We start from the raw sequence: 14,700 nt of genomic DNA, 5'->3' as shown, positions 1-14,700 counted from the left end.
GTGAAGTCGTGTTGATTCTGCATGTCTTGGGTTAAACATCTCCCTCGAGTCATGACAGTTACTCAGATATAGTGCCCGAGCAGTTGGTGGGTGACGTCCACGCCCCGTTATTACGTACGGTGAAAGTTGAAGGTACCTTTGGGAACACAATCACTCATGTGTTTAACCCTGTGGGTTACATCCCTGTGTCTACGAATCACATAGAAAACATCCATATCGAAATAAAATCTGATCAGAATGAGCCTGTTCACTTCTTATACTGAAAAACCACTGTGAGGTTGCATTTCAAGCCCGCTAATCAAAGAAATGCGGCAATATAACGTGCGTGAAACAGTGTGAGAGAGTCAGTTAAGCTCTTTTACTCAGTGCAGCATACATCTTGCAAACAGAAAAAATGATTTATCACCTGCAGAGAAACGACCCCAACCGTTTTATTAATTATTACATCACTCAGGCCGGACACGGTCTTCTGGGGTTTAGTGGGACTCCTTATTTATATGGGCACAGCTTTGGCTTGTTATTTTCAAGACTCTTCAGATTTATATCACCTTTTGTTAAAAAAGGATTTGCTTTGGCTAAACCGCATCTCAAAAAGGATGCGAATGGGATAGTGTCAGATGTGTTGACGCGTGCCGTCAGTAAAATCACTGAGCCTAACCCCCAGGAAGGGTCAGGGCTCATGGTTCTGTCAAGGTGAGTCCAGAAAAGACCCCACGGCAGGCGTGAGAAGGGGTCTACTTCACGAAATGACCGGCGCTTAAAAGCTCCAGTTACAAAACGCAAGCAAAAGAGGAAGACGTATCGACAGCAGGGCTCCGATATTTTCTAATCATGTCACTGCTTCACAGTGTAAAACTGGCTGGCTGGTCATATTGTGAAGAAAAATTGGTTGGTTTAACCATATTGTAAGGAGAAACTGTCTTTACTCAGTTATTTTGTCAAGAAGACTCAAAGGTTGTTTTCATCGATAAACTGACGATAATATCTGAGTGTCTGTGTTTCAGTTCAATGAGGAAACCAGTTTGACAATCAAAAGTTTTAATTCTTCAAATTAAACTAATGATTTTGAAATTGACAAACAGGAAATAACAATCAACATTGGCAACTTTGTGGGACAATCTTTAACAGTTGATATGCTGTTCTTGCTCAAATAGACCTTCTGTCGGTGAATGAAGATTGAGAGTGATATGATGTGATTATGGATGCGTGTGTGTGCAAAGTGTTGTGAGAATTGAACATGAGGTGAGATGGATGCGTGTGTGAGTCTGAATTTGCTTCAGGAAGAAACAGGTGTCTGAGTGAAAAGTGATGGTTTGAATAAACTTAGGTTTAGTTGGAAAAGATGCATCAAACGCTATCTGTCGTGTTTTGCCTCACCGAAAATCGGACCCTCTGTTGGACCCGGGACGTCACCTTAGGATGATGTTTCATCCAGGGCACCTTGGCTGGCAAAGAAGACAAAGATGCGCCGCGAACCGGTCCAGAGTTGCCCTCGGTACACGTTGATGGTAAAGCGTTTTGTCGACGCGCTTTCTTAAGTTAATTCACTCAGAAATCAAAGACTCTGTATTGAGTCTGCGTTAGAAGTTGCGATTCAGCTATTCTGCCTGGCTTGGCAGGAACGGCGTGAGAAAAGGGGGGTAAGAAACGAGCCAACCGGCTCTGTCCCCCCCTTCAGGTCCTCTCTGTTTCGTAGTCAAACACGAGCTGAAATCCTAAGACTGAAACTTACCAAAAACCTTTCTCTTCTCAAAGCAAACGTGTGCGTCAGCAAATGTGTTTGGACCTTACTGTGAGAAGAGGTGTGTGGGTGTGTGTGAATGTTTGTGTGCTTGAGTGTGTGAAGGTCAGCAACAAACATCCTCAACACTATCGAATTATGGATTCATTAAGCCATTATAATTACCCCAAAGCATAAGAACCATTCATTTGATTAAACACATTTATAATGAGCAAAATGATAATGGTTACTTTAACATTAAAATCAAGAAACAACGTTTTAAGACTTGTTATGTTATGACTACTTTTATGGGAACAACATCTTCTGTGGGAACAACATCTTCTGGCACGAAGCTGCAGGTGGCAGATGTTATGGTTTCCTCCCAGACTCGCTGGCGTTCAGGTCTTAATCTGTGGGTGAAAGTTCTCAACGACCCAGCTTTGACCCAGCTGAGTCCAACACCACCTTTGTGACAGAAAACCCATATTTCCTCACGTTACAGACCCCCCTTTTGTGACGACATGGTGGTCAATCAGAGGCCACCTGACGTCACAACCTCAATAACATGATGTACTCGTGAAGGTAGACATCCCAGATGAAGGCAGGAACGATGAAGCGTCTCCACAGGTCTCGTGTAGAAGGGAGTCTATCCTGATCAGATGATTAAGGCCAAAACTGTTGCAATCATTGTAAAGTAATCCACTTAGGAAATCTCGAAAGCAGAGCTATTTCAATAGCAGTTAATTTCATCAGCAATAATGCAAAGGTATTCAAAGGATAAGCAGCTCGTGTGTCACACGGAGCTGGGCAGGTGATGTATTCCTCAGGCGTAGTCCAAGTGAAGTCCAGCGCAGACCTCGACCCATCTCGAACCACGACCGAAGCCCCATGCGACAGGAAACCAGCTGAAGGATGGTGAAGACGACCCCTCTGATGGGATGTAGTCCATACGAGCTCGGAGAAGGAGACAAAGTGAGACAGCCCACACGACAGATAGCATTTGATGCAAATCAAAGAAATCAATCAAAACCTATCTATGGGTGCCTCTGGGAAAATATGGATGCCTTTTGTGAATTATCTAAAGAAGAAATGTTCTGCACCCTGCTCTACATGTCATGTAAAAACGTGATGCAGTGAAAACACAAATAAAAGAAAGTAAATCCTAACTGATATGTGAAACTCAGCAGGCTGCACTAATTAAAGGCATATATATAAAAGAAATAATCATGAAAATGAAGGGCAAATTGGCTTGTGGCCCTTTAAGGGAAATAGTAACAAAATAAAATTAAGTTTGTAATCAAACATAATCATGCTACACAAAGCACTAATAAAAAGATAGAGATGTAAATAAGTTCTAAAAATGTAAATCAGCAGGTTAGTAATCCCTAAAAATATGAGTTAGTAACAGGACCCTGGCTGGAGGCAGGTAACCTGAAAAAAAAACTCAAAGGATATCACATTTGTTAAAAATTCATCCCACAAACGAGAGAATTTGTAACGGTCCACCAGTTAGTGGAAAAGAATCCGGTCAGAATAGAGTCGGTCAGAATAGAGTTGTTCAGTAAGCGTTTTGAATCTGGTATTGCGGACCCACAGAGACACGAGTTTGGACGTTCAGGTCTTAATCTGTGGGTGATAGTTCTCAGCGACCCAGCTTTGACCCAGCTGAGTCCAACACCACCTTTGTGACAGAAAACCCATATTTCCTCACGTTACAACAGTAAATCCTCAGAATGCACACTGGGTGAATTGGACCTCTTCAACGTGCCCAGCAGCTGAACCCGATAACACCACCAGCAACAGAAGCTGGTAGGGATCCGGACTTTTTAAAAATCAGCTTTGGTGAAGAAGAAGAATATCATTTCTATAGCGCCTCTCAAGATAAAAATCACGAGGCGCTTCACAAAAACAAAAAATATAAAAATATCAAAAAGAATTTAGAAAATGGTTAAAAATATATTTAAAATGAGCAAAAATAGGCAATTGTGATTAAAAAAATGTTAAGAAAGAGAGAGAGTGAACAGGAAAGAGGGAAATCAGTGGATCCTGAGGAAGGTGGAATAGGTGGGGAGAGCAGACTAAAGAGAGAGAGGTGAAGAAGGTCATACAAAAGCCAGCTTGAACAAGTGAGTCTTCTGCTGCTTTTTAAAGGAGACCACTGAGTCCACTGATCTCAGGCTCAGGGGGAGAGAGGTCCAGAGTCTGGGGGCCACAGCAGCAAATGATCTGTCACCTTTGACCTTTAGCCTGGTGCTGCACAACCAGTAGGCTTTGATCACTGGACCTCAGGGACCTGCTGGGGGTGTAGGGACTAAGAAGATCACCAATGTACGATGGTGCTTGTCCATGTAAGGCCCTATAGACCAGAACCAGGATCTTGAAATGAACCCTGAAGTTGACTGGCAGCCAGTGAAGCTGGAGGAGAAGCGGGGTGATGTGGGTGTGTTTGGAGGACTTGGTCAGAAGCCGAGCACAGGCGTTCTGAACCACCTGTAGACGGTTCAGGGAGGTTCTGCTCAGACACGTGAAAAGAGAGTTACAGTAGTCTAAGCGTGAGGAGATGAAGGTGTGGAGAACTGTCTCAAGTTCAGAGCGGGACAGAATTGGACTCAGCTTAGCAACGTTCCTGAGATGGAAGAAGGAAGAGCCAACAAGAGAACTGACATGAGAATCCAGGGTGAGAGCTGGGTCAAAGGTCACACCAAGATTCCTGACAGAAGGTTTGGTGTGGGAAGCAAGCTGACCAAGAGAGTCTCTGGCTTTGGGAACCAGCTTGTCTGGGGCACAGATGAGGATCTCAGTCTTATCTTCATTCAGCTGAAGAAAGCTCCCACCATCCAGGTTTTGATAGAGTCTAAGCAGGTGTGTAACAGCTGCAGCTTAGACATCTCATGGGGCTTAAAGGAGATGTACAGTTGGATGTCATCTGCATAAAGATGGTAGGAGATTCCTTTGAAGGAGCTCAGGGTGTGCTGAAGAGGAAGCAGATAGAGGAGGAAGAGTAGAGGCCCCAGCACAGAACCTTGTGGGACACCATGGTGCGAAGTGAAACACTGTTTATAACATGAAGTTATAAATCCAGAGGGGTGAATTTAGGCAAAGTCAGCAACATGTTTACATCGGTGAACAGCTGCAGAGAGAACGTAAGCTAACTTTGGTAAGCTAGTTAACATAACACTCTCTATGAGCTCCGCTAGATGCGCTACTTCTTCTGATAACTGAACTGGGCATGAACTAGTTGAAGGAATGCTGGTGGAGTTTAGTTTTTGTTTTGATCGCAAAAACAATTTCAGGCTCTACTTCCCCCTTTGTTTAGTAATTGAGTTGCTCACTGTTTACATGTCATCCACCATGGTGGACCCACGTGATTAGGTGACGTTGGTGCAAAGAATCAATAACAATGTGATGTTTTTTTGTCTTCTTTTTACCTCCGTATTTTATTTTTCTTCTCATTAATTGTTTCAATTTTGTTGTTTCATTATCCGATTTGATTAATGTTTTTGGTCTGACATTAATCCTCTACGAGATTTTGTATTTCGTTCAAACTGTTAATAAAGTTAAATGAAACAACTCGCTAGCCCAAACACACATGTTGCTCAGATTTAGAAGCGATTAAGTGAAAGCAAAACTAAAAACAAAACATAAAAATATTCTGTAGATTATTAGGTATGCCCTGGAAAGACTCGTTGTACTTACGATAAAATTTTTGTTCGTCCTTGGCTAATTTTAACTTCACATTAAAAACAGATAAAAGAGTTAAATCGCCAAATCCTCAACGAGTGTCGTATTTCCATTTGTCCCGGCAGTTCCTGAAGGCAGCATGAAGAGTGATTCACAAACGGCTTCTACGTAAACACGTTACGCTCTCTTCTTACCCACGATGCAGCGCGCGGCCACATACAACATAGCCATCTTGTCAGGACTGACGGGGGAGCGGAGCTGTACGCGCTGTTGGATTATTATTTGTTTAAAGCGTTACATTTGAGGAAAACCCGCCCGTCTCGACCGCAGACAGCGGCAAAGTGCTTGTCACCAACGAATGGCTGGAAACCGGTGAAGTGAGCGGATAGGCGGGCAACGCTTTACTGAAGATGTCACACATACTTGTACCGACGTAGGGGGGAGTGTGCGGCTGCCACTGGGCTCGAATTGTTAGCTAGCTCGGTGAGTGAAGGGGCCTCAGCCTCAAGTAGCTCCTCCAGCCGGGCAGCACACTCAGCGGCAGCGGCCAGTCAACAAGTGGATCACCGAGGTAGCAGCGGGTCTGGCCGGACCAGCCGAGAACTTCGTCCCGGTGGTTTATATCGGTGTCAAGCCCCTCGCTGATCAGGGCACGACGAAGTGTGGCGGTGCTCCGTGCGAGCTCATGAAACGCAACAGGAGACCGAGAGAGGAAGAGGATGGCGCAGATTTATCTCGACTACAGCTAAGTTGAAAGAGCAAAGTAATCTGTTCTAAGCTTATAGAAAGATTCGACCGGAAGCTCGTCTCTTGTTGACGGAGGACAGACAGCCGTACGGGACCGGAGTCGCGCTGTCCAATATGTCGAAGATGCCGGCCAAGAAAAAGAGCTGCTTCCAGATTACAAGCGTGACTCAGGCCCAGGTGGCGGCTATAGGGGCCACGGACGACACGGAGAGCCTGGACGACCCAGACGAGTCACGGACTGAGGACGCTTCGTCGGAGACGTACGACGTGTCCCGGGCGGAGTACGAGCCGGCCTGTGACAGGAGCTCTTCCGAAGAGGCTCTAAATAATGTGGGAGAGGCGGAGGTGGGTGGCGGTGTGGTGCCAGCACCCCACACCAGTCCGTCCGGTCTGGTCGGTAACGCAGAGTTAAGAAAAGTTGGAATATCCGGCTCCAGTCAAAGTGGTCAGCACCCAACCAGTCCCCCCGCCATCACCCAGCACCAACCCCCTCCCCCAGCAACCAGTGCCGGGGTGTCCATGAACACATCCCAGCTAGCTGCAATGACCTCCGCGCCCCCTGCTGCCACCTCCACTGCGAGTTGCTCCTCACGCTTTAGGGTCATTAAACTGGATCATGGTACTGGAGAGCCTTTTCGAAGAGGCAGGTGGACGTGTACAGAGTTTTATGAGAAAGACTCCGAGGCCCCCCATGGTGGCAGGACTGTAGATGGCATAAGACACGCCAGTGTCACGTTGGACCCTGCAGCAGACCGAGACAGTGGACTCGGACCTTTAGGGGGTTCTGTCGTTTCCCCAGCAGCACACTCGGGTCCGGGCCTAGGCTCCATGGTGGAGGCTGCCTCTTTGTCTCGTATTCATCCAGCTGAGGTTCTGCCCCAGCAGCACCAGAGCTACAGCGTCCAGCAACACGGGAGCAGTGGCATGGCCACTCACACTTCCTTCTCCAGTATCAAACCTGCAGCGGTGCCAGCTCAGTCAACAGTGGGGGGTGTCCAGAATGTACTTTCTGTTGGACAAAATGGCCTGTCTCATTCTGATGTCCTCTTACAGAAGTCCCCCGTCATGCCTCCATCATACCCACCTCAGTCGCAGGTTCCTGTGGGACTCCACATGACCAGCCAGTCATTGGGACTGATGCCACACCAGCTGGAGTACTACCAGCAGCAGCAACCTACGTCTGTGCCACCCGGGCTCTCCAGTGGCCAGTCCCTCCCAGTGTCTAGCCTTTCTGCAGGGATTGTTGGACAACCTCCTGCTCCAGTTTTGTCCCCAGCTTCTGGAGCAGTTCCTGTTACAGGTCAGGTTGGAGACGTCACTGGGGCTGCAGGGGGCTCCATCTCTGCAGGGCAGCCAGCTCTTGGTGTCTTACAACAGCAGACTTTAGGGTTTGGAGCTACTGGAGGCTCCATACTGGTTGCTGGATTAACTCTGCCCCAGCAGACCGCTGGTCAGTACGCCGCCACAGGACAACCTCAGCCCCTTGGCCACCCCATGTCTTCTGGTGTGCAGAATGTGCCTGCCATTGCAGTGGGATCTAGCACACCCTCAAGCGTACCCACTGCTGTGCTCAGTGCCTCCAGTGCAGCCATGCCAAATATAACACCTTCCAGTTTGCCTGCTGGTCAGATAACTCCCAACAAGACTCCAGTGGTGTTGGGGGCGCAGAGCCTCCCGGTGGCAGGATTTGGACAGGTGGAAGGTGCTGCTGTTGGAAGGAAGTCTGAGGGAATGCTCGGTGCTCAGTCCCCGGTGGTGTCTGGGAGGGAAACGGTGAAACCCCTCATGCCTGAGACCCTGCACCTCGCCACCCCCACAGTCAACAGCCTTTTTGGAATCCACATACCTGTAGATGGGGAGGATGACAGGTAACCTACATCTGTACCTTTTAGGGAATGTCTTCTGATATTCAATCTCTGCTTTGAAAGGTTTCACACAATTAATTAGAATTCAGTAATTAAATGGAAAATCTTAAATGATAGAAAAGGCTTGTAATTAATAACAGAAAAAGGCCCAGACTGCAGCATGGACGTGTATTATTGACTTAACTTGTTTCATAAGGATTGAGGGAGGAAGTGTGTGACAGAGTAGAAGAAGAGCGTAGTGAAGCACAGGAAGTAAATGGGGGGTTTCCCCTAAATAAAGCACCGTCAGGTCTTTTTAAACGTGTTTCAGAGTGTTGGCATCACTCTGTGGCTTCTTAAGCTCAAGCAGCAACTTGTTTAACACACACACACACACACACACACACACACACACACACACACACACACACACACACACACACACACACACACACACGTCTGTCTTTCTATCATAGTGAGGACCCTCCATTGACTTCCATTCATTTTTGTGATTTCACCATGCCTTAATAGGGATGGGTACCTTTGACATTTGAATCGATTCGGTACTAATTCCCGGTACCTAGGAATCGATACCGGTACTTAACGGTACCAATTTTCGATACTTTTGAGTGTTTATTATTTTAATTCTCTTTCATAATTAAATATATATTTTTCTCAATTTATAACCATATTTGATAAATATCACGATAACTAACATTCAACTGTTTGTATTTTAACATCGTCCTTGTAGTTTTATAAGCTGATAATTAAACTGAAGCAAACATCTTTACTGTGAACTAAATTTACTGTGTATCTTCATTCCTTTTGCCGTCTTTGTTCATTTGATTTTTCCTACTGGGAAGTTAGAATTTCCCAGGAGAAAGCGAACGCACCATTAGCTGATAACAACGGTGGCAATGGAAGCTAACATATCAAGCTAACGTTATCTTAAACAGTTTATTTAGCTGCTGGAGCAGATTAAAACGATGATGCCTCACACTTAGATCGTTGTCGCTGGTTTCATCTTCACCCAATCACCCGTCGCATTTAGTAAAGTGAAGCCAAACTTTAGAGCGCGTTCATGTTCTTCTAGTCGGAGATTCGGAGTTCCGAGGAGAATGCGAACGCACCATTAGCGGAACGGAAGCTAGCATATCAAGCTAACGTTATCTTAAACATTTTATTTACCTACCGGAGCAGATTAAGATGAGGATGTCTCACTTAGATCGTTGTCGCTGGTTTCATCATCACCCAGTTACCCATCACATGTAGTGAAGTGGACCCAAGCTTTAGCGTGTTCTTTCTACCATGCTGCTCTGTTTACAACTGGCTCGCAGCGACCGATGACATAACGCTCTTGCGCATGCGCAGCTGTCTAGTTCTCGTTATGAAGGACGGGTACCGAAACGAGGCACCGTTTGAAACGTGAATCGGTGCTCAGTCGTTACCTTAAAAAGTACCGAATTCGGTGCCCATTCCTACTAACCCATACCCTAACCATAACCAACGCTGATCTATTCCTAACCTTAACTAAAACTTAATTCACACCACACCTCTAACTGGTATAGTAAGCTTCTGGTATGCTTCTAAAAAAGGTGAGGACCAAAAAAATGTCCTCACTTTGTAGTGAAAATGGTCAAAATGGTCCTCAGTATGTAGTATGTACAAGAACACACACGCACGCACGCACGCACGCACGCACGCACGCACGCACACACACACACACACACACACACACACACTTTGATGTGCAGGTGCTTGTTCAGACCTCTCCGGTAGCTGTCACCCATCAGAAGCTCCTCTGTGAAACCCACTCAGACCTTTTCTAAACACAATCAGGAAGCAGACACGTTTACCTTTCATATGGGGGTGTTGACGTGACCATATCATTGTCTCATTGTCAATAAAACAGAATTAGGTCAGACCCTTTCCAGCTGATGCTGTGTGTTTAGGTCCTACAGTAGTATTCCCACACTGGCCATTTTCAGTGTTGTTATGCTGAAAAACGATTAAACCCTTATGTAATTCGCTCTGGAACAGTGGCATTATGTGTCAGGGCTGCAGACTATTGTGGCGTGTTGTAAAGAAGATTATGTTACTGGTGGTAGAGCCACATTTCCTCACTTCTCTCACGATGATTACAACACACTTGATGGGCTCCTGGAGCAGAGACGCACTGATTCAGGCGCCGAGGGCCGATGCCCATTTCTGATTAAGCAATGCAGATTCTGACCAATTCAAATAGATCTTGAAGCACTTTAATTTACCTGTTATTTATTCATGGATTTTTAACAAGAACCTTGTGTAAAATATGTTACTAGACAAACTGTAAAAAAAAAAATAAAAATAAGTTGCATGGCTGTAGTAGGTCTACACTCAAGAGGGAAGAATCAGAGCTTTGACTTTTAGATTAATCAAAAATTGCTCTGATGTACCTTAGGACAGGTGATTTAGAGGCAGGCACATCCCTGGGCAGCCCGATGCTGCTGCAGGAACTAATTTAAAGGTGTGGAACACTTGAGCCGGCGACCCTTTACTGGGTTAATGAAAAGTCACCCAGCCCCCTCTGGCCAGAATACCTCATTTGCAACTTCAGAGTATCCAGACGGCTCTCTAAAGTCCCATATGCGTGAAGCGGCAATCCATGTTTACACCTCAGAACAGACTAGCTATACCTGGCTAGCATTTATTCTAACACATTTACATTGGTGGACCCTCAGAAGAGACCAAACAGTTCTAGGTACAGTGGGTTGTTCTAGTAATCAGAAGGTTGCAGGTTCAATCCTGACTCACACCAGAAAATGCTGCAGTTGTGTCCTTAGGCAAGACACTATTAACCTGCCTTTCCTGCTAGTGGCGGTCAGAAGGACCGGTGGACCCGTGTTCGGCAGTCTCGCTACCGTCGGTGCGCCCCAGGGCAGCTGTGGCTACATTGTAGCTCATCTTTAGGGATGTCACGGTAACCGGCGTAGTGGTGAACCCTGGTAAAAATGTTGTCAATAATAATAACCGTTTTGTTTTTTAAAAGATATAATATCCCGGTGGGTTACCGTAGGAGCGGTGACCCTTAAGCCTGGTTCATGCTTCTCCGTCAGCTCCGCGAGGGACAGACACGCACGGATTGACGGAGACGTTTTTCTCTCATACTTCTCCGTCTCCTGGAGAGTGTTGCAAAACAATTGCCCGGCAGGACAACAGAGGGCGTAGCGCTGTTCTGTGGTATCCTGTCATGTATCGGTCCAAGATAGTGTGTTTATATTGTGTTTTTTGTGTATATAAGAGACTTTTTAACGCGGACATATTTGTCTCTCATCCTCCCACCTCTTCATGCGCTCGCCACCTCTAAACCCACGTTTCCTGTCATTTCCATCCACAAATAAAACGCTTGCTGCGCATCTTTTCACTCATTTAGTCACGGGAGAATTAAACGTTCATATATTTAGTTTTTTCGCGAGGTATTCTTCAAGCTTCTCCGTGTCTGCCGCCAGTTATCCTCGGCTTTCTTTGCAATGGCGGCGCTAGGGCTGGGCGATATGGACCAAAACTTATATCTCGATATCTTTAAGCTGAATTCCGATATACGAGATATATCTCGATATTTTTCCTCCTGTAAACTGTTGACAAGTTAACTCACTTCAAGCTCTTGAGAAATTATAAACATAAATCGGTAGGTTAAATGCATAAAAATGTATTGATTCTTGTCAAACTTTAACCGTAGTGCCTATTCTCTACCAGTCTGAGCTTTAGTAACACAGGTACAGCTGTCTGCTAACACACACACACACACACACACACACACACACACACACACACACACACACACACACACACACACACACACACACACACACACACACACACACACACACACACACACACACAGTTGAGAGCCAGAGGTGTATCAAATGTCCCACAGGCACTTTTTAATTATATATTTATAATTAATGTAAAATTATTTAAATTACATCTAGAGGTGGCCCATATTGTATAGGTCTTGTCCAGAGAAAAAACATCCATCATGTTAAGCTAAATGTACGATGATGTAATTGCATCTACTGAAGATCACATGGGTCATGCACCATGGAGTTATTAATTAGAAAAACTAGTTATTAACTAGTTGTTAGTTATTAGTTAGCAGTGTTGGCTCATATCAGCGATTATACTGTAATGACTCAGAGTCTCTGGTTGCTCTTTAATGAGTGTTATTTTCGGGCTACTGTCGCCATAACCCACACCTTACAAACTCAACTTTTTCATCGGAATCACTCGTAACGGAGTATTTACTAGCATAGCAAACCAGAGCGGAAAAAACGGAACCGGAACAACATTTCTCACCCGTTGAGTTCGCCTTCAAAATAAAACGGTAACCCTATAGTTTACTATTCAAGCCCTTACAATATATTTCAGGTCATTTGGCCACTCCGGCTTTCCGTAGCCGTTTCCTCATTACACAGGGGAGGGGGGGTTTGGCTCGTCTCTCCGCACAAGCAGGATGGAAAACAGAACTCCGTTGGCATTGAACGTCCCCAAATAATTAAAAACCAGGAGGCCAAATGCAAAGTTTAGAGCAGCACATTTACCCAGAGGCTCTCAGACTGAGCAAACGTGAGAATACACGTAATAGCCGCTTAGAGATGGAGCAACATGTCGCTAGCATAGCGGCTAATCGCTAGCATAGCAGTTTGGCCAGTTATATTGATATAAAGATATAAAGTCATCTTATATCTTGTTTAGAAATTATACCGATATTTAAAGAATATCGATATATCGCCCAGCCCTAGGCGGCGCTGTAAACAACAGCGGCGTCCTGACCAATCACAAGCTTGCGTAATCCGTCTCGTTCGACGGACGTTTAAAAAAGTGGGCTCGACTCCGTACGTACTTGCGTGCCTGCCGGAGCCCTACGCGAGGACGGATAATGGCGTTGCGCGTCTCTGCACTGACGCAGACGGAGAAGCATAAATCAGGCTTTAGGCCTGATTTATGCTTCTCCGTGAGCTCCACAACGGAGAGGCACACACGGCGTGTTGGAAAGGTTTTCACATTCGAACTTCTGTTCAGGCAGCGGAGTGCTGCAAAGCAATTCCCCGCCAAGACAACAGAGGGCGTAGCGCTTTTCTTAGATATCCTGCCACCATAACACTCGTGTATCCGGTCCACGATAGTGTATTTACTAATGTGTTATGTATTTCAGAGACTTAATAACACCGACAAATTTGTCCTTTGTTCTCCTCCACCTCTCCATGCGGTCGCCATCTCTAAAGCCACATTTTCCGTCGTTTCCGTCCACGTTTGCGCTGTATTTTGTACTCCTTCAGTCACGGGTGGATAAATGTTCATATTGTTGGACTTTTTCGTGATGCGTTCTTCCATCTGTTTTGGGTCTGCCGCAAAATATCTGTTCAATTTTTAACGGCGCCACAGCAATGCGTCCAGGAAGCGGCGTCCTGACCAATCACAAGCTTTCGTCACTTTCGACGGATGTTTAAAGTTTTCAGCATGTCTCCGTCACCTTCCTCATCCTCTGGATGGATCTGGGAAATGGAGCCGGGGCAGAGAAGGACAGCTGCTCTCGTAGACCTTGTGGTGATCTGGAGCATTCCACTCTCAGGGACTCCATGAGTGCTGAAGCATGTGCCGGATGAAGGAAGCTGCACCCGAAGCTTTCCCAACGCCCGTTTCAGAACACAAACACAAAATGTAAAACAACAAATGAGATTCTGGGAAACCCAAAACAAAAGAATCGTCGGGAAACATACGTTTGCCAAAAATTCACGTGTTCCGGTTCTACCCGTTTTCTGGTTCAGAACCTCACTGAAGACCCTCCAGCTCACACCAGCTGCTGTTTGGATCCTCTGAATTCTGAGGAAAACATTTAGTGATGTCTTCACTTGTGTTACACAAGATGTTTGAGTCTGATGAAGGTACCTAACCTGGACATGTTGATCCCGTCAACAAAGCTGTTAAATCTGATGATGCTGAGTCATCGCTGTGGCAGGACCGGGCAGTGGGCTGCACCTGGACGGCTAGGATCAAGAGTCTACCGTAACACATAAATAACAGAGTCATAGCTTACAGCTCCGACATCTCCAGCTTCACTAGCAGCATGGCCTTTCAGTTAGAAACAAAACACATTAAAGTGCACTTTTGATGTTTAATTTTTTCACTAAAAGGTTGCTGAGGCAAACTAGCATTAGTGAAATTTAGCTAATGTTTCATTGTTAGCTCTGTTTTGCAAGCTAGCTTTATTGTTCTTTAATAGCCCACATTTCACGTTGCCTTTAATCTCCAATATATCATTTGAATAAAGTTGGTAAATAGCAGATGACTTCATTACAAAAACATTCCTAAGTCAAGCTAACATTTGCTAACTTTAGCTAGCTTTGCATGTTAGAAATATTTTTGGAAACACGACAAACGTGAGAAACCACGTTGATCGTTCTCACCCGGAGGAGGAGGAAAAGACGCCGGTAGCTGTGGCTGCCGCCACCAACCAGAAGACTATGGAGCAGGCATTGTTAAAATTTCCATCAAACTCGGAAAAGACGAACAGAATTCCAAAGCCCATAGCAAGTTACACCGCAAAAGATCTGCGTCTGTACGCTATTCTTTTCCTGTTTTATGCATTTATTTATACATTTAAATGAAGTTCTTTCGAGGGTTTTTAAACTAAAATGTTGTTTAATCATATCTACTTTTTGAAAAAGA

The 14,700-nt window shown here is 45.4% G+C and overlaps 1 protein-coding gene across 2 annotated transcripts in view; it reads left to right on the top strand.

The window, feature by feature from the left end:
- Positions 1–6,033: 6,033 nt before the first annotated feature.
- The window catches only part of LOC107395073 (TSC22 domain family protein 2), a 38,290-nt gene continuing 29,623 nt past the window's right edge, over positions 6,034–14,700 (top strand). For both annotated transcript variants that reach the window (XM_015974353.3, XM_054734927.2), the window contains exon 1: positions 6,034–8,016. In XM_015974353.3, the coding sequence (XP_015829839.1) occupies positions 6,263–8,016 (1,754 nt within the window). In that variant the 5' untranslated portion in view covers positions 6,034–6,262. The remainder of the gene's footprint in view (positions 8,017–14,700) is intronic.

The sequence above is a fragment of the Nothobranchius furzeri genome, chromosome 11 (genome assembly GCF_043380555.1).
Source record: "Nothobranchius furzeri strain GRZ-AD chromosome 11, NfurGRZ-RIMD1, whole genome shotgun sequence".
Classification (NCBI taxonomy): Eukaryota; Metazoa; Chordata; class Actinopteri; order Cyprinodontiformes; family Nothobranchiidae; genus Nothobranchius; species Nothobranchius furzeri.
The sequence above is the reverse complement of the archived record's forward strand: the minus strand, read 5'-3'. Positions and strand labels throughout refer to the sequence as shown.